The 23,818-nt window shown below is 38.3% G+C and overlaps 1 protein-coding gene across 1 annotated transcript in view; it reads right to left on the reverse strand.

Annotated features, from left to right (window-relative positions):
• Nucleotides 1-10,722, reverse strand: part of plcl5 (phospholipase C like 5) — a 75,292-nt gene extending 64,570 nt beyond the window's left edge. The window contains exon 1 of the mRNA XM_026916533.3: nucleotides 9,737-10,722. Coding sequence (XP_026772334.1) covers nucleotides 9,737-9,994 — 258 coding nt within the window. The 5' untranslated portion in view covers nucleotides 9,995-10,722. The remainder of the gene's footprint in view (nucleotides 1-9,736) is intronic.
• Nucleotides 10,723-23,818: the final 13,096 nt, after the last annotated feature.

Genomic DNA, 23,818 nt, shown 5'->3' on the forward strand with positions numbered 1-23,818 from the left:
CCTAAAGTCTGAAAGCTCTGGGCTAATTGAACAAATTTAGAGAAGAAAGAAGACAAGAGAAACTAAAAGAAGAGATGAAAGGAGAGATGTAGAGATTATGAGATAGACAAGATAAGAAGTGATGGGACAGACTTTCCACCACTCTGTCTTCTCTTTCGTCTCTCAGTACTAACAGCTTCCTCTCTTCTGAAGCACTACCTCACTGATACTGCATTTTTAGACCTGAGACTTTATATTAACAGTCAAGAGCTGAAGGATAAAACCCAATACTTTTCTTTTCTGTCTAAACTGCAGTCAAACTGGTTTCCAAAAATATGTACATGACCTGGATGGAAGGATGGATGGATGGACAGAGAAATGGACAGAGAAATGAACAGATGGACAGAGAAATGGACAGATTTGGGTATGTTTGTATGGGCTCTTCCAAATAGTTTGTGGTGTGTGAACGTGTGACCGATTGTGCCCTGTGATGAGTTGGCACCCTTGGCCTTGTTCCCCAAGTACCCATGACCCTGTGTAGGATAAGCGGTATGGGTATGGATGGATGGGTGGATACTTATAGATAGATGATGGATGGATGCAAGAATGGATAAATTAATGTACACAGAATGGCTTAATGGATGGGCCAATGAATGGACCAATTTATGTATGTGTGTATGGACTTATTAATGGCTGAACGGCTGTAGAAAGGAATAGACATATTTATGTATTAATGACACAGACAGATTTATTGATGAACAGATGAATGGATGGAAGAATGGATAAATGAACTGATTGAAAAACAGAGTGTGGGTGGAAATAGGTAGATTTAAGAATGAATGTAAAGATGGATGGACTTATGGATAGATGGAGGGCAGATTTATTGTGGATGGATGGATGGTTAGATGGATGGATGGATGAATGGATGGATGAATGGATGGCTTAATATATTAATAGACAGATTTATGAATTTATGAGTGATGGAGAGGGCTGGGTGGATGGAAATTTCCACATTTGGGGAAAAAAAAACGCTAAACATGTAGTTCTGTGTAATGTCCAAGGACAGCCGATTTCAGGTTTTTGTACTAGGTATTAGCCAGAGAGAGAGAAAGAGAGAGAGAGAGAGAGAGAAAGAGAGAGACCAGGGGAGAGATCCTCATTGATTTCAGACTAATTCTCAACCTTGTGGGTGTTTAAGGACGTTACTCTTGTACTGAGTACCAGTCTAATTTGTTCTGTGAAACGATTCGGCCTACAGAGGGAATGTCTGGCTTATCATCAGTACAGACAGGTCAAAGTATAAAAAAAAAAAAAAAAAAAAAGGCCAAAGTGAAGAGGAGGAGAAGATGAGAGGATGGAAAGGAGGAGAGACTGCCTACTTAAATTTCCTTCCTTTCTTGTATGCACATAAGTGTACAATGATTAGAGCGAGCTTTCAGTGGAGTAACTGGATATCTCTGTATCCTTTTCTCTTCCAGGCAAAATGGAGAGAGAGAGAAAGAGAGAGAGAGAGGATTATCGAGTGTGTGAAGAGAGTGACAGTGAAGCAGGGCTGTTCTATTCATTATGCCTTTATGGAGTTACACTTAACCTGTTGTGGAAAGTGCATTGATCTGAAACTATGAAGGCTTCTTCAGGTCAGTCTCACACACACCAGACACAAGCTTGGATCCTAGAATTTATTCCATGTCCAAAGTAATCCTGGTACAAGCTTGCACACACTCGGAGTGTCTCTTATTCTCTCGTCTCATCCCACACACGTGCACACACACAGATACACACAGTATGTGAGTGTTGTGTTCCATGGCGTTCTCCCAGGCACCTTGGCTAAGGGATGGAATGAGAGCTACTGGATTATACAGCCACTTCCTGTGAAAGGGAGAGAGGGAGCACATGGGGTGATTCCGAACAAGTAAAAAAGAAACTGAAACTGAATAGATTTCCCAATAGAAATGTTATACAGGATATATGACCACCAGCTCAGCTCAGTTCAGGATTTATTGGCATTTCTTATAAAGAACAACATTATGAATGTTCATTCATTCATCTTCAGTATGCTCTTTATTTTAGTCAAGGTCACAGGGGATTTGAGCCAATCCTGGATCCATCAGAGGCCACACTCATTCACCCACTCATTCATCCACTCATTCACACCTGGGGCAATTTACGGCATGTTTTTGGGTGGTGGGAGGAAACCAGAGAACCCAGAGAAAACCCATGTGAAGGTGGAGAGACCATGAGAAACTCCACACAGACATTAACCAAAGTTCAGGAACAAATGACAAGTCCATGGAGCTGTGAGGCAGATATTGTATAGTGGAAGGAATTATGGATGGATGGATGGATGGATGAAAGAAAGAAAGAAAGAAAGAAATTGAAGGCAAACAAACAAAAGAACTGCAAAAGCATCATTACAGGACATGAGAAAGGAACTCAAGGAAACAAATGAGCAAACAAATGAAGGAACGAATGAACAAACAAATGAACAAAGGAATGAATGAACAAAAGAACTGCAAAGGCATTATTGCAAGACATGACACTGGAACTGGAGGGAGGGAGGGTTAGGAAGGAAGGAAGGAAACTGCAAAGGCATCACTGCAGAACATGAGACAGGAATTGATAAATGCCTCTCTCTTTCCATCTGATGGTTGGCACTTATTTCACACACACACACACACACACACATATACACACACACAGAGCTACCACTGGGTTTTGGTTGAGCACTATACGCATGGTCAACAACACACACACACACACACACACACACACCCATACAGTCTCTCACCTGCAGACCCAGCAGAGTTAGTGTTAATGAATAAGCACATTTAGTGTGAACTCAATTACAGACCATCCATGACAATACTCACAGTCATTACCACACACACACACACACACACACACACACACACACACACACACACAGATTGTTCAATGTCTCCACAAGGCCCCTGAGTGAACACCACAGAGCACTGAACCAGATTTTCTACATACTGTTCCTGTGAACACGTGTATGTTTTCACACGTTGCTCCCACATGTTATCCTGAGCCACACTGCAATGGAGATGTTATTACATCACCAGAGACAAATCCCATCATGTTCAAACAGGGTATCTTAGCAATAGCAACAGTTCGACAAGGCCGCAGGCACCACACTACACACTACCCCTGCACACTACAGGTCCTGAGTCTGGCAAATCAGCACTAATTAAATCCTACATGCAAGAGTCAATCAAAATACAAAAGAGTTAGTAGGAACTGGGCCTACAGAGCAGTATCAGCGAGCGTGGTCATTAAAAAGAAGTGCAAGATGCCGTGAGTAGCGCATACACAAATGTTTTCACGAGTGTGAAGCGGTAAAGAGTATGCTGAGAAACTGTTACACGAGAGCACTTCAGTTCTGCGAGCACTGAGCACTGACACATGTACTTCTTCCGTCCTCACACGCCAGCTTGTACACTAGGGTCAGGGCTTGCAGTGTGTTTAACACGTCACAGATGAAGTCAGCAAAGCAGCAGCAATGAGCTGTGTGAGGTGAGGCAGGACTTTTCACAATTATTACATCATTGCCTAACTGTAATTATTTGAGTTGAACTCAATTAACCTTGAAACTTCTACAATCATGTTTCCATCTATGCACAATGTATTCTGTCAAGGTTAATTCTCAATTAGTTCCCTGAATTGAATAACTGGGGTATGCTTTGAATAATTTGATCATTTGGCCATTCCTCATAAAGAGTGAGCGCATTATACCAATACTATTAAGCTTATATTATAAGCCTAGCATGAAATCAGCCGTGGTTGTTTGAGTGGGTTTGGTTTGGTTTGGTTTGGGTATGGGCACAGCGGTTACACTCAAGCAGCTTTCACTCTTGATTAGATTAGGCTACAAAGATCTGAAAATCTTTCACATGAATACTAATAAAGGTGTGTATTCAAGCAGATTATGTGCTTTTTATCTTTGTAAAGGCTGAAATGAGGATCTCCACACTAGAGCTGTGCATGTGCAGACTTTAGCATTTTGAGCATCTCTCAACTGGAGTCTTTGATAGGCTCAGTTTCATAAAGCGAACACAGAATGTAAAAGAAAACACTTCAGAAAGAACTATAAGTGCTTTTCAAATAGCATCCATAAATGTACATGTGAGCCACAATCACTGAACTGAGCAATGTTAAATGTTGCTCAGCCATGGCTCTCAGCTCGCAACTTTTCGGTGACTAGCCACCTTAAATGCTAAACCAGCACTGCTCGGCATGTGGAAGTCGTTTACATTCAAGCTGGGCTGCACTTTATACCATGCAAGCCCAGGTTAAAATGGTATCATCAGGATGTAATTACGGAATAAACTAGATGGGATGTGGTGTGATAGGAAAATAAGCAACGGCATGTTGACGTGAAGGGAGTTACCGTAAGAACCTCACAGTTTATTATTCTCCAATAACAGAGTCCAAAGTGTAATATTCGTCTTATGTCACTTACATTATAGTAGCTATAAACAGTCATTCCTTCACCAGCTTCGCTTTTATCTCTCTCTTGAACTTAATGAATTAAAAAAAAACACGCAATTTGTCATGCTACCAAGAAACCAAGTAACCAAGTCTCTAAAAGGCCTCTGTCCTGAACCACTGACACTGGAGACTCCTTCCCACAAATGTTAAAAAAGCATCTCTTCACAGAAAACTTCACTATATATATATATATATATATATATATATATATATATATATATATATATATATATATATATATATATATACACACACACACACATACACACAGTAGATGTACACACGTTAAGAAATGCTGTAAAGCAAAGATGCATCCAAAAATAATTACATGAATCATGAATCATTGCTACATAAAAAAATATATAAAGTACTAAACAGTAATAAACTACACAAAGTGTAACAAACCTTTGCTTTTTAATAAATTATTAGTAGTCTTAGGTACAATTTGTGCAGTTTTATAAGGACTATGTTTTACCGAGCATGTTGGAGAATCTGCTACAGTTCTTCTGGAGCCTTTGACTGTCGCACTTGCTTTTTTTTTGCACCAAAACCGAGCAGCCTTCATTATGTGGTCTGAAAAGTGGTCTGTTACGTCACATTTGCACAGCAGTGTATATGTGAATTATAGCCAGCATTTCTGTTGTAGAAAATTAATCAGTACATTCTGATTCAAACATTCAGCAGCAACGTGGTTAACATGTTTGTCCATGTTGAGTAGCCGTAGTGGATAAGCTCAGCAGGGGACACAGAAATGTGTATAATGTTTCTTACTATTCAGTTTCCAGACATGACTGACAGATTTGTCTAAATACAATCAAATACGCTAAATACACCACATCTAGACGTGGGGTCCGCATGCTAAATTGGCAGCTGGTTATTCTGAGCAATTAGCAGTGATTAGTATCAATAAATAACAGTGGTTATTGCTAGAAAAACAGCTATTAGAACACAAGCATTTACACACTTTTCATGAACACGTTAAGATGAATTCATTTATTTGTGAGACGCTTTTATCCCAAGTGACAAATCCACACATAGAGCTGAGCAGATTTGGATGTTGCCCAGAGGATCTAAAAATCTAGAGAGCTAAAAATCTGTCTGAGTGTTTAAGACTCCTAAACTTTCTAAACTTTTTGGCTATTCTAAATGTTTTGCATAACGACTCTTGTGCCACTTGATGCAGGAAAAGAAAATAAATGCGTGCCATTTTTTGGTATAATATCAAAAATATGTACTCATTTTCTAATTTAATATAAATAATGACTGTGGTATGTATCCTAATGTACTATTCCATGTAAGCAGTTAACATTTTCCATATGCACTTATGGCTGAATCACAAACGGCAGCTTATTGGGAATATACTGCACTACCTCCTATGTAGTGAGCCTATATAGTGAATAGAAAGCTAATAGAGATTTCAGTGTGTTGAAGGCTGAAATTGAAAAAAAAAAACCCTGCTAAATATCAGTTATAAAAAAAATAATGTTGGTAAATAAATAATAAGAAATAAGGAACAAATTAAAAATTGTTAATGATCAACTTGTGCTTTTCTTTTCTTGAAAAAAGAGACGTGATTTTAGAGTAGTGCTACTGTTAATGTTCATTCTGTCTGTGGTGGTAAAATTATAGACTCATTATTATTTAAATACTAAATCTTTTACATGATTAAAATTCCCATGAGATTTAAGGACATTCATCCATTCGAAAAAAATCTCTCTTACTTTGTGGATTTAACTTTGTATGACTTTGGTGCTGAGTAAATATGTACAATCAAGGGACAGATGCACATATTGTTGTCACCTGAAATGCATTAGCTGACAGTCAGATCAGGATTAACACATTGCAGGGACAAGAGGGACATGTCACTGAGACCTGAGAACATTTTGCTCGTTTGCCTGATGCTTGTACTTAAAGCAGCTTTCAGATGAGACAGGATACAAGTGAGCAGTTGTGGGTTAAATGTCATGCTCAAGGACCCAGCCATGGCAGCTTAGTAGTGCTGTGATTTGAACTCATGTCCTCTCAATCAGTAGCCCAAAGCCTTAACCACTTAGCCACCACTTCCCGGAAAGGGGTCGTGTTTAGCGCTGTTCAATTTCATGCCTTAACAATCCACTGAGTCCAACACTTTTACTACTCAGCCAAAGGCAAGCCATACTTAAAGGCTCTACTTAAAATCTATTCATTTCACTAGCTATGATTTAATAAATTCACCTTCTGATACATTTCACTAACCCGAAATGGTGTTTATGTGATGTGTAGCTCCAGATCCACCCAGCCGGGAGTCTAAATAGAAGGCATTAATTCTACTCTTTCGTTATTAACTAATTGCGCAGACCGAAATTGATAATTCGATGAATGCAAGATGAATGGCGTAGTCCGAGACCCGGCGTGAACCATGCTGGCTCTCAGCAGTGCGCGAGGGAAGTGAGATGGAGTGGCTCATCTCGTTCAGGGAAAAATGTTAAAGGGAGAGCATGCTCTCATCCACCTCTTCACTCTCTCAGCCACAGCTGCAGGCTCATGTGTGAGTGAGGATCTGTCTGAGCAAGCCTGAGTGACAGAAAGGAGCTTCAACAGAGGCCATGAAAACACATAGCTCACATGCCTGATGTTACACTGAGCGGTTAAATGGAAAAAATTAACAGTAGTGATTTTGCAATTCATGTTTTCACAGTCCTGGGCACTGAGAAACAGGAGCACAACATCTTTTCCAAAGAGTAATACTGCTCCGATTTACTGCTCCAGGCCTCACGGCATTTAGACAACTTATCTTGCCTACATTCTTAGCATACCTTCTCCAAGCAGATTTTCTAAAAACCGATAGTGTTTACTGGACGACCAGTGGGATGAGGTAGGATGTGCATCATACGTAAAATATTAGACTTTTTTTTTTATCCATGTTTATTTTTCAGTGCCACACACATCACGTCAGCTTTGAATACAAAACCCAGCATCCTGTTCAACCCTCACAATCCTTCTCCCTGTTATTAAGTTCCTTGTGTAACAAATACCTGTTTCTTGGATGTTTCACGATGATAAATTTAATAATAAACAGATAAAAATTTTAATGTGTCATTCTTAATAAGAAGAAATGTATAAATATTAAATAAGAAATGTAACCTGGTAAATTGCTGGGGTATAAGAGGAATAAAAGTCTTCATGATGTACTGTTATAGGAACGTAATCAACTTTGTGGTGTCAACCACATCACTGATTATTTTCCTAAAACAGCACATCCCAAAGTTTTTTTTATTCCTTCCTTGCTCTACTTTTAATCACTCACTCCATTTTTTATTGTCAGAATATTTTGTAATGATTTTCTAATTTATATATAAGATGAACAAAATCTGTATCCTATCATATTATTTAGATGTAAGCAGTTATTTTCCATTAAAGGCTGAATCTTAAATGCCATTTTATTGGACATTAAGGCTAATGCACTACCCCCCCCCCCCCCCCCCCCCCCCCCCCCCTTTGTGTTGAAAGCTTAAATTGCTACCTATAAGTGATAAGGAAACATTACCATGGGTAAACATATAAAAACAAACAAAAATCAATCAGAAAGAAGGATGTGCATTGTAAGTAAAATATTAGGGTTTTTTTTTTAATCCATGATTAGTTTTCAGTGCCACACACACATCACGTCGGTTTTGAACACAAAACCTAGCAGCCTTTTCAACACTCACAATTCTTTTCCCTGTCACTCGCTCCCTTGCTCCAGTGCCAAAACACCCACACAGCCAAGAGCGGAATTCAATAAAGCCTGCGAGTGACAGAATAAGGCGCTGCTTCGTCTCGGTTGCTAAGCAAGCCGGAATGGATCAGCCCGATGGACAAAGTCTCTCTTCCAAAACAAGAATTTCCCACCCGGGATCAGGGGATGGGGTTTGTGGATGCTGCAGGGTCTTAAAAAACACAGGACTTCCCAAAGTTGTGACATTTAATCGTAGATCTATGCAAATCGCTGGGAATGAGTGTGAGAGTGGAAGAAAAAGTGAAAGATATTTTATCTTGCAGGATAATGCAAGTGTGTGTGTGTGCGTGTGTGTGTGTGTGTGTCCTCTGTTTGTTCCACACAGTTACATCTTTGTCCTTGCAATCCTGGCAAAACTCAATTAGCCCAACAAAGCTCCTCGAGCCTCGGGTCAGCTGATCAATGGAGCTGATTGATCCACTGATGGATTGGATTTTGTTCTCCTAACAAAGCCGTGTCATTTTGCACACAGGATGACGCAAATCAATTATCCAATAGCTACTCTTTTGTTACTCATATTATGTCAGTCAAACAAGATAATCTCTGGTTCTGGAGAAAAAAAAATCTATTGTAATTATCAGGCCTTACGTCTAACATTAAACGTTTAAGTCTTGCCTTTAAAACGCAACATGCTGCGTGATATGAACACAATATCAGTCTGTGAATAAATAGCTGGACATGTCTTTACTGATTCTTAAAATTCTATTTTTGTCCTCAAAGTTAGCAAGAGGCTACTGTAGAAATTGCAAAACCGGTCAGAGTCGTGGAGAATCTGGAGTCTATCCCGGGACACTGGGCTCAAGGTCAGAGAATTCACCAAGGATGGGATGCCTGTACATCACACACACACACAAACACACACACACACACACACTTTCACTCCTAGGGGCAATGTAGCCTAGTCAGTCCACCTAGCTGCATGTTTTTGGGAGGTGGGAGGAAACCGGAGAACCCAGAGGACACACATGTAAACATGGATAGAACCTGCAAAACTCCACAGGGCCAGTGTGAGCTCAGGAACCAGGGAGTGTTTTCACACAAAACGACTTGCATTTGCTGAATCACGTGAAGGCTGTGATTTATAATCATCACATCATAAACACTGATCCAAAGCAGTCTTCATGGTGCAGCCTTCTGCAGTATCAGTGCTGCAATAATCAGTAATATCGCGATAACGATCAGTTCCGCTGCTAACAAAACTTCGTGCTGCACCTGGTGTGCGGTGGAGCGCGAGACGGTTATGCATCCTGAACTTGAGCTAGATTATAGAAGAGATCTCAGCAGAGGCACGCGCTCGTGCTCGCAAACCGGAAGCGGACAATGTGACCCACAGAGGTTGTCAGTTGTTGCCGGTGTGAATGGCATTAAAAGCAAAGCCGCTGATTGTCAACACAGACTAAAGCAAATGACTTAACAGGAGTCCAGAGCGTGGCAAAGTCCGTTTCCGCAACTAAAACAGCACAAAAATTAAACCGACAGCGAGTCACTAACCTTCATGATGCCGCAAGGTGCGTTCCCGGCTCCTTGGCTCCTCTCCGCCGAGCTGTCGCGGCTCCGGTGTCCGCCGTTACTGTGCACCGCCTCGGCTCCGCGCGCTCCGGGTCCTCCGGTGAGGACAGCAGCAGTGGCCGGGTTGAGGAACGCGCGCGTGCCCGCAGCAGCAGCAGCAGCGGCATCGCTCTCACGCGGCGCAGCGGAGGGAAAGTCTCGCGCGGGTCTCGCCGTGTCCATAGCCTCCGGCTCGGCCATGGTGGTCCGCCCTCAGCTACACACACCAACACCGACACACACACCGCGCATTGTGCACAAGGTGGTGGTGGTGGTGGTGATGGGTGGGGGGGCGAGCTTTCGCGTGCAGCCTTTCGGGAAGCCGGTGCGGAAAAACAAACTCCCTCTGGAACCGAAAACCGCCTCTGCGCGTGACGGAGATCTCATACATCCATGAAGGCGATGTGTGTAAACTGATTGAAACTCTTCTTCTGCTGCTGCTCTCTCTCTCTCTCTCTCTCTGTCTCTCTCTCTCGTGAACAGATGAACACACACACATACACACAAACACACACACAAACACACACGCAGATGGCGCTCGCGCCGCGATTAGGCGTCTCTGTGGCAGCACGCGCCCATACAGCAGTTTATTACAGCCGCAGTTTCCGTGTTTCCGGTAGATCAGAGCTGCTACACGGAATCATCCATCTCCAACTAAACGAACATTCTGTTCCTACTTAGCCTACATATTATCAACATTATAGCCTATTGCATTGTGTTTTGTTCAATTTACAGTAAGTTTACAACAAATTGTATATATATATATATATAAAGGTAATACTGTGGCATGGTGGTTTAGTGGTTAACACTGTTGCATCACACCTCCGGAGCTGGGGGTTCAGATCCCTCCTCCCCATGCTTCAGGGGTTTCCTCTAGGTGCTCTAGTTTCCTCCCCCAGTCCAAGGACATGTGTTGTAAGCTGATTGGCTCTTCCAAATTGTCTGTCGTGTGTGAATGTGTGTTTGTGCTCTGTGATGGGTTGGCACCTTGTCCAGGATGTCCCCCACCTTGTGCCCTGAGTGTCCTGGGATAGGCTCCAGGCTATGTAAGCAGTACAGAGAACGGATGGAATTAGAGTAATACACTTTTAAACACTGGAATAAATGTTATTTACGTGCCACTGTATCAATGTTCAGGAAGCTTCTTTACAGTGGTAACATGTCAAGCTTTGTAGCTAGCTACACTACAAGCTACTGAAAAAAAAGTAGCTAAGTACACTGAAAAAGTGATGCTTTCAATTAACATCACTATAACAGGGCATCCCCTTAGTAAGATGCAGTTAACATTGCTTAACAGTGAAAAAAAAAAAAAGCAACAGAGAGAGAGAGTGCTCGCTCCACTACTATTGATTCTGATGGATTTTGGGAATATCTAATAGATAGACATATGATAATCCATATAACACTGAATTAAATCACTATATTTAGGTTTTTTGCTGCAGTATGAATGATAAAGCTGGTCATCATTGCTTTTCATGTCATATTGACTGATGCTAGCTAACTAGCATCTCTGAGGCCAGCTGTCATGTCATATAAGGTTTCATTTTTGGCATCCACATCAGATCTGTTAACAAATGTCTTAAAGTGGATTATTTTGGACTTATTGTGGAATCAGGTGTAACAGCACCATCAGCAGTCAAAAAATGCACAGAATGGTATGAAGAAGTGAGGCTGGGGCTGATTTCTTCTAGCCCAGACTGTAGATTCATGCAGTTTGTGAGTGACAGCCGTGTCAGGTGATTCCACAGACTGTAATGCCTCCTAAATTTGATCTCCATCTGGGCGGATATTTTTCAGCCCACTTCACTGACACATCCATAACATGTCATCAGCAGTGATTGAGAAGGTGCATGTGAAATGCCATCATGTGTGTAATGAACATGAATTACACACATGATGAGGTGGATCATTTACTCTATCACTCTATCATCCTTTTTTTTTTCCCAAAAATGCCTTTGGAGGAGAAAATAAAAGAAGATTGATTGTCCAATCAAGTACAAATGACACAAAAGGGCAGACAATAGAAGTTGTTTTGAACAAAATGGCTACTACTTTTCTCTTTACCATGTTTGGTATATGGAGGAAACACGATATGAACCCAGTAGAGCAATGCACTTAAAAGATTTTTAAAAAAAGAAAGAAAGAAATCATAAATGCAGTTACCAACCTGTCTTTACACTTGTAGCTACACTCAGAATTAGAAGCAGGGCCTGATTTGTCAATGGATATAAAGGAAAAAATACAAATCAGTGATGAAAATCAGCTAATGAATAGTGAGAGAAGGAGCTTACTGTTTGAAGGTTATGAAGATTTTAAAGCCATGATAACAGCCAGAGGTAATAAAGCAAACGGTGCTGCAATGTCAAGAGAATGATGGTAAGAAAGTAAGTGATAAATTAAATGAGTTTTATTTTGTTTCCACTGTGCCATTGGCCTACATTTGCATCTCACCAGCAGTTCCTCGGCAGAGTCAGTAGCAGTACATTACTACATGTTTTATACCGAGGTGTAGCCTGGAATTGTAAGTACTGCATACGTCTTTAATTTTTTTGATGTCTCTTTCAGTAGTATTCAAGCCAACAGGAACTGCAAAACTAGAGCTGGAACTGGAACTGGAACTGCAGATCATGTACGTGCGCTCCTTGACTCTAATGCTAAAATGCTAAAATCTCATTTAGCTGAAAGGGCAACAACAATGACAACAAATTTCAAGACAAGCCTTCCTTAAAAATTAAGTTACATCATATTTTATATGTCCTTTTATGCAGTTATATTTTATATAGTTTTTTTTTTTTTTTGGGGGGGGGGGGGGGGGGGGGGGGGACGTTAAAGGATTTATAATAAATAAATAAATAAATAAATAAAAAGAATTAATCAATTAAATAATAATTTATATATAATAGTCAAAAACTATAAAACTAAGTGATCTATATGAACTATAAGATATATATATTTTATATATAAAATATGGTCTATATCAATATGTCACAAAAGAGGAGCAACTGGACGAGAATGTTTATAAAGCTGTAATCTAATCGAAATCTAATCACACACTCACCTAGAATTCATAATCTGGCTCACTAATACATAAGGGCTATTTTCATAAAATAGCACAATCAGATTAAGATTGTGTATAAAAAATGACCATACAACTGATTATACAGTATTATCATCGAAATCGCTTCTACCACACAATCTACAAAACCTTCAGAAATCTATATAACATATCACTCTTTTGTCCATTCTCATAAATCAGACAGTATCAGAAACCACTGAGCAATTCAACAAAATGATTTGCGATGTGTGTGTGTGTGTGTGATGATTTTAGCAACCAGTTTGCACAGTATTTAGCTTTAGTCTTCACTCAGTGCTTAACAATATTAGCTTTGTAGCTCCAGTACAAAAGTAAAGGAACAGACCTCAGATACCTAACAGCTCTTGGCTGGTTAAATACATTAATTCATAAATCCCAACACTATTTGAGTATACAATTAAAAAAATAAATTAGCAATTTTAAAATATATAAATTAGCATTTTATTGTGTTTTCCAGCTCTAATATAAACTCATTATGATCTCATAGAGGATTTGGTAATAAGCTGAATCAGGTGTATCTGGAGCTGGTTAAATATTAAAATGTGTTGTTGATGTGAACACCAGGACCAGCACCAGAACCATGGAGCAGTGTTTGGGACCATGTGAATTTAGTGGAAAATGTCCACTGATTAGATGAGTACACTGCAACAATGTATAATTAATATGTCATCATGAGATTATTCTAAAATAAATATATGATTATTTAAGATTACACAAGAATACTATTGTACAAATCTGAAAAGCTTGAAAATGTCTTATTCTTTTTTATTTGCAGATATTTTGCTTAATATATTTTGGTTAAGGCTCTGGGTTACTGGTCAGAAAGTCAGGGGTTCAAGCCCCAGCACTGCCAAACTGCCACTGTTGAGCCCTTGAGCAAGGCCCTTAACCCTCTCTGCTCCAGGGGTACTGTATCATGGCTGAACCTGTGCCCTGAGCCCAGCTTCCTAAAAAGCTGAGATATGTGAAGAAAAGAATTTCACTGTGATGTAATATACATGTGACAAAAGCTTCTTCTTCTTCTTCTTCTTCTTAATAAAAATATTTATTTCTGGAAAAAAAAAAAAAAAAACTAGATAGATAGATAGATAGATAGACACCAAACTTCAAGCATGAAATTAGTAAAATGACTATAAATAGACTTAAATAATCTTCGTTTCTAAAAATTTGTTTTCATATCTCATAATGAGAATAATTTTGTTCACTTCATTCATTTTTATAAGATGTGTTGGATTTAAGTCTGAGAGGACTTTTTCCCAGTTAATGAAAAGAGAAGAAAAGAGAAGAAATAAGCGCCATCTTGTGTCCAACATCAAAATCTCTTCTTTAAAGAAATTGCTGAATCAAAGTGATCACCTTTATTTATACATCACTTTTAAGCACAGCCACATTTCTGCACAGTGAAAGGTGATAATTAAAAGACTCAAATAAGAAATAAGTAATGACAAAAATCAGACAAGAAAAGGAAAAGGAAATACTAAAGATCTTAAAGTTATATTTGTATTATATAGCTGGGTTTTCCTACACACAAACACACACACACACACACACACAGTTATACATTCACATTTGGAATAAAATCGACATGCAGACAGATATACAGACACACAATGCACGCACACGCAGCCAGTTACAGGAGAGAGACAGAACAAGTGAAACCTTATCCAGTCCATTTCTATTCTGCAGAGCAGCCAAATCACATTAGGCAGTGTTGGTATGAGAGGAGTCATGTGTCCTCCTGCATGAGTAACCATTACTGCATGAATCATCATGGCCAGGCTGCTCTGAATAAGAGTCAATCTGACCAGACAAGAGTAACAGAACTCAGACCAGGCTCATTAACAGCAGCACAGAGCAATCTTACAGAGTCTAACAGCAGACAGGACTAATCAATCTAACAAAGCAATTTCAGTGCAGGGAAATCAACCACTGAGTAGAGTCATTAGTGGCGATTAGTCATTAGTCATTGAGATCAAGCCCAAGCAGGTTGTGCGTCTGAAGGTGAATTGGGACATGTATTAGTAACGTAGCAACACAAGGAGATGTCTGAATGTGCTGATGTTTTAAAAACAGCTCAAAGTCATCAAAATCCACAAAAATGGACCATAGGTGTGGATTTGGCAGGGGGAAGGGGACATTTGTCTCTTGTCTCTTGTGTGTGTGTAGCATTTATCATGAGTTTGTAGCTCTGATGAGAAAGACTTGTGTCCAAAATGTAGCCTACAGCACATGATTTACTACAGTAGATGATTTATTTTCCTCTAATGTATTTATGAATTCTAACATTAATAAAGTGAAAAAAGTGTAAAAAAAATAAATAAATAAATAATGGTTGTTTGGTGTATGTTACACTCCAGGCTTCATATTAGCCTTGTTAGCAATTACCAGCGCAAGCTGCCTGTACTAGCTATATACACCCACCACAGTCACCCCTATATGTCTATATATCAATTTATTTTCTTCTAACTAGTTAAACACAAAGTAAACAACACACTATTCAGTGTGAAATTGTTTGGTTGATTTACATATTATGTGCCAGGCTTAGTATTAGCTCCTAGCAGATTAGCAGATCAGCACAAGCTAACTGTACTAGCTATAAACACTCTCTAAAGAAACAAACGACCTCTGCTACATCTTTCCAGGCCTTATTTTTCTTTGTAATGTCTCTATTCACATTTAATTAGGGGCCAAATTTAGCAGGATAAGATGAAAGCACAGTTATAAGATATATAACTGTTATAAGTTATATCTTTTTCTTATATTTTGTATATAAGTCAAGGAGTACATACAAACTAACTGCAGGTAGGAACTAAAGTTGTGAATGGCGGAATGAAAAAAGTTGTACTATGCACACCAGGTCCAAGAAATCATTCAAGTGAACCGTTTGAATAGTCTTTAACAGGTCATATCTAATTTGCATAAAACTGAGAAAATCTGAACTCATATGTCGGTTATCATGGGGTGCTGTCACTGAAATCTTGCCTGAGTGTTGTGTCTGAAGAAAATGAAATGATCATCTGTTGCCTTGTTGCTCTCTAGTGTAATCTCTAGTATAATTTGGCTATATCTATATTTCTATATTTCTATAGTTAAAAATCATATAGTTAATCTATAATCTGTAATCTATAGTTAAAAATAAATTTTTAAAAATCACTGGTTTGTTTTATATTTGTGAATAATAGGTGAGAAAGTGATGGTGAAAATCTTTGTCTTAAACATAATAATAATAATAATAATAATAATAATAATAATATTATTATTATTATTATGTCAAAGTGGAATATACTGCAAGTTCAATTGTTGAATTCTTAAACAAAATATCCTGTACAAAAATACTTTTATTATTAATATTTATATAAAATGTTATAATACAGCGCTGGTGAATTCTGGATTCTGATTGGTCAGAAGGTGTTGATTCATTTTCCATACCAGCAGCTCTGACAGTATTCTGGCTATAATTCAAAGTTAATTTGAATGCACTCCTTCTAATATGTTATTGTTTCTATAGTAACATCCTACACAGGTATGGTAGATGCTCTACATTTATAGCTGCTGTAACATAAGTGATAACAGGATCTGATTTGTTTCACGGCTGTTCCACAACATTAAATGTAGCTATAAACATATAACACATATGACATTGTTTTTAGTTGAAGAAAATTGGAATTGGTGCCAAATTGATGTGGGATAAAGGGTATAAAATATTTCACACCACCTCATCATTTCCTGTAACACCACGGCACAAGAGTTTTATTCCCCATGAAGTTGAAAGGAAACCTACACAACTCTTAAATAACAGAAACACCTACTCCAGATACAATAAATTGATAAGCAAACTTCCCCAAACCTACACACACACACACACACACACACACACACACACAGACATACACACCTTCTTCAACTGCATGCAGGAAGCTGATAGGCTGTTATATTCTTTGATGCAGTAACACACAGTCCTTGCCTTTTTATCACGAAAAAACAAACTGAGTTTCTGATATTTTTCAGTTTGATTTAAATTTTCCAGACTTTCTTTCTTTTTTCCTAAAGACCATTAACAGAATCATGAAATTGGGACACGTGAAAAGTGATGTTCATGGAAGACAGTAGATTAGTCCAGAGAATAAAAGAATGGTTTAAAACATTCAGAACTTTGGTTTTTATATTACAGAATATCCATACTTTTTCCCATTTAGAACATTTTTTTAAAAAGCTCTAAAAAAAAGTTTTAAAGCTCTAGTGGGCACCGGCACAGATATAAAGCAGGTGTCTGCTCGACACAGATGTTGAGAGAGGAAAAGCCACATGTGCCTCCTTATAGCAGCTAATGAAACCTGCAAACGGAATCTGCTGCTACTGAAACTGCACCAGTGGGTGGATTTCCAGTAATTACACTGGGTATTGTGATGCCAACTGCACAAATCTTTGTTTATATAATTTACACAGAACAGCCTCCAGACTCCAGATCATGATTCTGCATATATATACAGCGCATAAATATACTGTATTATCGTTTCTCTTTATCATATGACCTTTCAGCAGGGTAAATAGGTTTCAGTAACAGTCTTGCACATACATCATGGATTATGTTTGAAGTATGGTATTATTATCACTAAGGATGAATCGATACCATCTTTTCTGAGTAGGAGTAATGTTTTGTTGTACTGATACTGCTTTGAAAATGAGTAACTTACTTAGTATTAAGCAATCAGTGGTATCATGGAACATTTTGCACCATTCTGTGTAAACTTTAGAGACTGTTGTGTGTGAAAATCCCAGCAGTTTCTGAAATATTCAAACCAGCCAATCCGGCACCAATATGCCATGCCACAATCAAAGTCACAGAGATCACACTTTTTCTTCATTCTGATGTGTGATGGGAACATTAACTGAAGCTCTTGACCTGTATCTGCATGATGTTTTGCATTGTGCTGCTGCCACATGATTGGCTGATTAGATAACTGCATGAATGTGCAGGTGTACAGGTGTTCCTAATAAAGTGGAGAGAGAGAGAGAGAGAGAGAGAGAGAGAGAGAGCGGTTGAACAGTTCTGGGTGTTTATTCTCTTACTGTAAGTCACATGTTCACATTTCAGTTGATATCCTGTATATGGAGGTGTGACACCCTTCTACTGTGTGTAATGTTGGATCTCTTCTGATTATGACCTTATTGTAACATGCACAATATCATGTTTTTTTTTAATAGTTTCAGACAAGCATTATTTGCTACCAAGCTCATGTTTTCAACATGCTTCTTCTTTTCTCACCCTCTCTCATAGCATTATCATTTTCAGAGATTTGTGTGTAGTTTGTAGTATTTGTCACTAAGCTAACTGCTGTCCACTTGATATGTAAAATGTTCTGACAAAGGTAATGCAACTCATTTGGAAATGGGTGTGAGAATACAACTGTTTGTTTTGGTTTTTTTTTAGTGGAAAAATACTGATAATTTAGCACATTGTGTTGATTGTGTGAGAGAGTTTTGAAGACGTGAGCTCAGAATCTAAAAACTGAAAAAACAATTGTGTAGTTTTGATTTAGTAACTACTGTGATCCTAAACTAACATTGAATCTTCATTATGAGACATTTTTATTATAAAATACTAACGGCATGCAAAAATTATAGTACCAAAAAAACAGAAAATTTTAGAGAGCTTTAGTGGGAAAGGGTGTGATTTCCTGTAACTGTCATATGATTATAATGAAATGAGGAATCGAAAGCAAAGCAAGTTCAAAGCAACTTAACTGCTGAAATAGGCATTTAGGCAGTGTGTGTGTGTGTGTTTCTATATCTTGGTGGAGACCAAATGTCACCACAAGGATAGGAATGTCAGACAGATTTGTCCTTGTGAAGATATTTTCCCCCATAAGCTTTAATTTGATCTATTTGATCTATTTTGAACAAAGACAAATGAAAAGCCAAAAGATTTCATTTTAGTATGATCACATTATTTAGCTGTATTAATAATGTCAGTAGAAGGTCCTCACAAGGACAGTAAGACAAGCATGTGTGTGTGTGTGTGTGTGTGTGTGTGTGTGTGTGTGTGGCATATCCCACTGAATAGAAGTATGCAGCGATTTTGAGATTGTAGGAAAAGGAATTAGTTTTTTTTATCCATCTCCTGGACCACAAAGGACCAAATGTCCTTAAAAATCACCTGGTCCTCATAAAATACAGTGCTTTATAGCTTTTATTTTAAAAGCTAAAAGCGACAAAAGAAGGCACTGAATTAATTAGCTGCAGTAATCATTATGCCAGTGGAAGTCCCCCACCAAAAAAAAAAAAAAAAGTGTGTGTGAGGTTTAGGTACCAGCAGACATTCTAGTATTCAAGCCATTTAGGGAAATATCAGTTTCAGTGTTTCAGTGGCCTCTACTGGTGAAAAGCAAATGATTATATGCCCTTTTTTCAAACATCAGCACATGGGGATATGTACTGCAGTTCTTAATGATACTTGAGTATTTTTGAATGATACTATCTTTAATGATACTTCAGTATTTTTTTGTTGTTGTTTTACTACTACCAGTAGTTAATTACACACATTTCTGCCTGCATCAGTTTGTTTGTAAGTATTCCTACACTGTATATGCCATTCTATTGTCCATTTGAGACTAGTACAAACCTAAATTTTGACAAACCAAATTTTAATGAATCATATTTGGTGAAATATTGTTATCATCTGGTGGCTCTTTCTTCATTTCAGGCTTCTGTTTAAACATTTTTTCCCTTAAAAGCCATACATCATTTCAGCTGAAGGAGTAACAGTAGTTGTGGAGTTTGTTTCAGGTTCAGGAAATGGATTTGGCTTGTCAGTGTTCTCAATGCAGCTACAACTTATTTCACTGAGTCTCTAAAAATGACACGCTGTTCCTTTAACTTTTGTTACAGTCTGAGGCATACATTTTATTATTCTAGTCCAGTATTATTTTGTATGGTTTCCTTCCTTCATTTTACTGATGTAAGACTGCTCGCTTTTAAAAAATCTGTTTTATCTTATGAGGTGAGTTTAGGCTTTTCATCCAGTCATTAAAGCCATTCAGCAGATGATTCGGTGTTCAGAGAACACACCCAGTGATCCAGCTCTAATTTCGGCTCAGATGAGATCATGCAATGAATTATGTATAAACAGATTTGGCCTACTGACTTACACGAGTGAACATTTGATGTAGTTGTGGATAAGACTACTGTCCAGACTACTGTCACAGATCTGATGAGGTGATAGAAGTTAAAGAGAGAGAGCATGTGTGTGTGTGTGTGAGAGAGAGAGAGAAACACACAGTGTCAGCATGTATGTGTGTAAAAGTAGTTGTGTAGTTGTGGATAATCCTCAAAGAGGCCTGGACATGGGAGGACGATGGTGGGTCAATGATTTAGTAAACGTAACTGAAAGGTCTCGGGTAAAATACTCTATATTCTTGAAGTCAGGTGTCCAAAATTCATAACTTCATGCAAATTTTTTACAAAAATGTCATTTTTTTAATGAGGAAACTTGCCACAACATTGCAAATCTGTGTTCGCCTGATTTAAAGCAGAGGTGTTTGATTCATTCCTTGGACCCCTGTACATCACCAGGGCCTAACAACCAATCACTGATCACTACTGTTTCTAAAGACCAATCACTGATCACTACTGCTCCTAAAGACCAATCACTGATCACTATTGCTCCTAAAGACCAATCACTGATCACTATTGCTCCTAAAGACCAATCACTGATCGCCACTGTTCCTAAAGACCAATCACTGATCACCACTGTTCCTAAAGACCAATCACTGATCACTACTGTTTCTAAAGACCAATCACTGATCACTATTGCTCCTAAAGACCAATCACTGATCACCACTGTTCCTAAAGACCAATGAATGATCACCATTGTTCCTAAAGACCAATCACTGATCACCACTGTTCCTAAAGACCAATGAATGATCACCATTGTTCCTAAAGACCAATCACTGATCACTATTGTACCTAAGGACCAATCACTGATCACTATTGTACCTAAGGACCAGTTGTTCTCAGTGACCATTTACTGATCACCATTTTTGCCAGTGACCAGTCACCGATCTCCACTGTTCCTAAAGACATTGTTCCTTGTTCCATTGTTCCCAATGACCAATCACTTTATTGCTATATATAATAATAATAAAAGTGAGTTATTCCATCTATAACTGTCTCCTTCATAGTCTACTCACTATCGATGCTTCATTTTATCTGTGATCTCGATATAAATTATAATAATTTATAAATATGCAAATGGTGCCATGACCAAAGACGACTTCTTTCTATAAGAACTAATTTATAAAACTATACACAGTGCTGGGGAATTCTCACTTCTGTCTGGTCTGAAGGTGTTGATTAATTTTCTATAACAGCAGATCTAACAATAGTGCTGGCTGTAATTAAACTAACAATTTTATATTAATGCACTCGGTCTAATACAATATTGTTTCTATGGTAACAACTTACACAGGGAATTGTACGGCGGGTGATCTACATAATCTAAGGCTCACAATAAACTTATTTTTTTTAAAAAAAAACATGCTGTTAATTAACAAAGAAAATGGTATAATTGAGTCATTCATTGATATGACATTTTCTGTAAAGAATAGTTTATTTAATATTTGTGGAAGGAGTCTCCAGTGTTAGTGGTTTGTAAAGGTCAGGAAGTTTTCCAACATGGGAAAGTGTTCAGGACAGACGACTTTCTGGGTTCTTGTTAACATGACAAGCTGCATTTTCTTTGACTTATTAGCTTCAAAAGAGATAAAAACAAGGGAGTCCAGTGAATAAATGACTGCTTATAGCTGTTAGAGATAAAACAGGAACTAACTCACATTGCAGACTTTCCACAACTTTAAATGTAACTATAAACAGTGAAAAAATACGACATTGTAATACGTTAATACATGAAAGGTTGTAATTGTTGCAGTATAAGAGGAATAAACACTTTGGGATGCGATTGTTTTAGGCAAATAATCAACTCCTATTGGTTAATGGTTCTAGCTTTTTAAAGTGAATTCTACTTGAGGACAGAGAACCTTTAAGGGTTTCTTCAGAGAGAGAAACCAAATAACCCTTTGAGGTACTACATGGAACCTTTTCCCCCCTCTTAAAATTGTATATAGTTTTGCAGGTTAACAATTAAAACTATTTCATGATTGTTACCTGGTGGTGTGCTGCTATTAATCCTGTAGCTCATTCATAAACAAGACTACAGAAGGCCTTGCTTTGAAAAATTTGTAGATATGTGAGCAGAATTGTACCAGGAATTGAGTTCCTGTGTTCAAGTGGTTGAAATGAAATGAATCTGAATCCAGATTACTGTCACAGATCAGATGAGGGGAGAGAAATTAAAGAGACAGAGCACATCCTTATTCAGCTGGAGAAACAGAGTGAGAGGGAGAGAACCAGCACTGTGTGTGTGTGTGTGTGTGTGTGTGTGTTTTCAGGGTTATCAAATACCCTGACTTTTCAGATACTTCTTTCTCATCTGTGTATGTCTATGATGTGAATGATGTGTGTGTGTGTGTGTGTGAGAGAGAGAGAGAGAGAGAGAGAGAGGGAGAAACACAGTGCCAGCATTTATCTGTGGATGAAAAAGTTTTCCAGAAATACTGATGATGGCATAAATCACCATTAACAGTTGGTGTTTCATTAACAGTTAGAACAGAAATGAAAATTTCTATTCTGACATAATTGCATGCTATCCATATTTGTTTGTGCAGTGAGCATGGTCATGGTTGCTCTTGTGCTTACACACACTGCTCAGCAGAGGGCAGAAACACACTGGAGTGATGACTGGCACAAAACACACCACTGGAAAATACCTAGCATTTGAACTGTGTTCTTGAGGATTATTGGTAATACCTGTTATCTCTGCTATCCTTATTAAAATGTCAGATAGAATGAATAAATTCAGTGAGATTCACACAGACTGGGTGGGTGTCAGTATGAATGATACACTAACAGACTACTGGGTGATATCAGATGCATCATAAATGATATCAGTGTACTACTAGTCATTACATGAAAATCTGCAATACACTAATATCATTTATGATAAACAGCTCTGGCTATGTCATTATCAATGTTAATACAGCCAAGCTGATGCACTGTGACATTATTACACCATGCACCAACTTGCCCTTTAACACTGTGTGTAATGCAGAGCTAAATATCTTTATCCAGAGGCGCTAAAAAGAAAATCCAAGCAGGCAGAGAGAAAAAACAGGACTTTGCCTCAAACCCAAGTCCAGCTAACAGCAAAAACTAATAACTATAGCACTATTATTATTACTATTATTAATACATAATTAATATGTAACTGCAGTTTGCAGAAATTATTGAATTTATAAGCAGCCAGCTAAGTTTATAAGCTTACTTTATGCATTTTATTTGAACAAAAATGAACATGTCTGCTCTGCAGTCCAGTGCATGTCAGATGTTGTACATAATAAGAAAAAAATTGTAGCTTATTTGTAGCTCAGTGGTTCCAAAACTTTTTTGAGCAAACAATCCCAAATGGACATTAATACTTTTTTGTGACCTCAAGTCTTGATCACCCTACATTTTTTTATTCCAGATTTATAATATAGCACTACTGTAACAATGACATATTTTATTGTCTGTAACATACATATGTGTGGCATACTGTAAAGGACTAAAAACCAAAGGAATATTCTGTGCACTGACTTACTGGTGTAGTGGGAAATGTATTGTTATAGGAAAATAATCCACAGCAGGCGAGGCCTGGTTTATACTCAGCGCATGACTTGGCATGCTCATGCAGAAGTAGCAGCCGTGCATGAGGCATTGCTCACACACTCGTCTGTATATCGTATGTACATCCAAATGGCATGTCAGGGCCAAAACATCACAGTCCGTTGTCAAACTGGACAATGTTCAGTGATTTTATGCACAACACACCGATGAGC

The sequence above is a fragment of the Pangasianodon hypophthalmus genome, chromosome 13, assembly GCF_027358585.1.
Source record: "Pangasianodon hypophthalmus isolate fPanHyp1 chromosome 13, fPanHyp1.pri, whole genome shotgun sequence".
Classification (NCBI taxonomy): Eukaryota; Metazoa; Chordata; class Actinopteri; order Siluriformes; family Pangasiidae; genus Pangasianodon; species Pangasianodon hypophthalmus.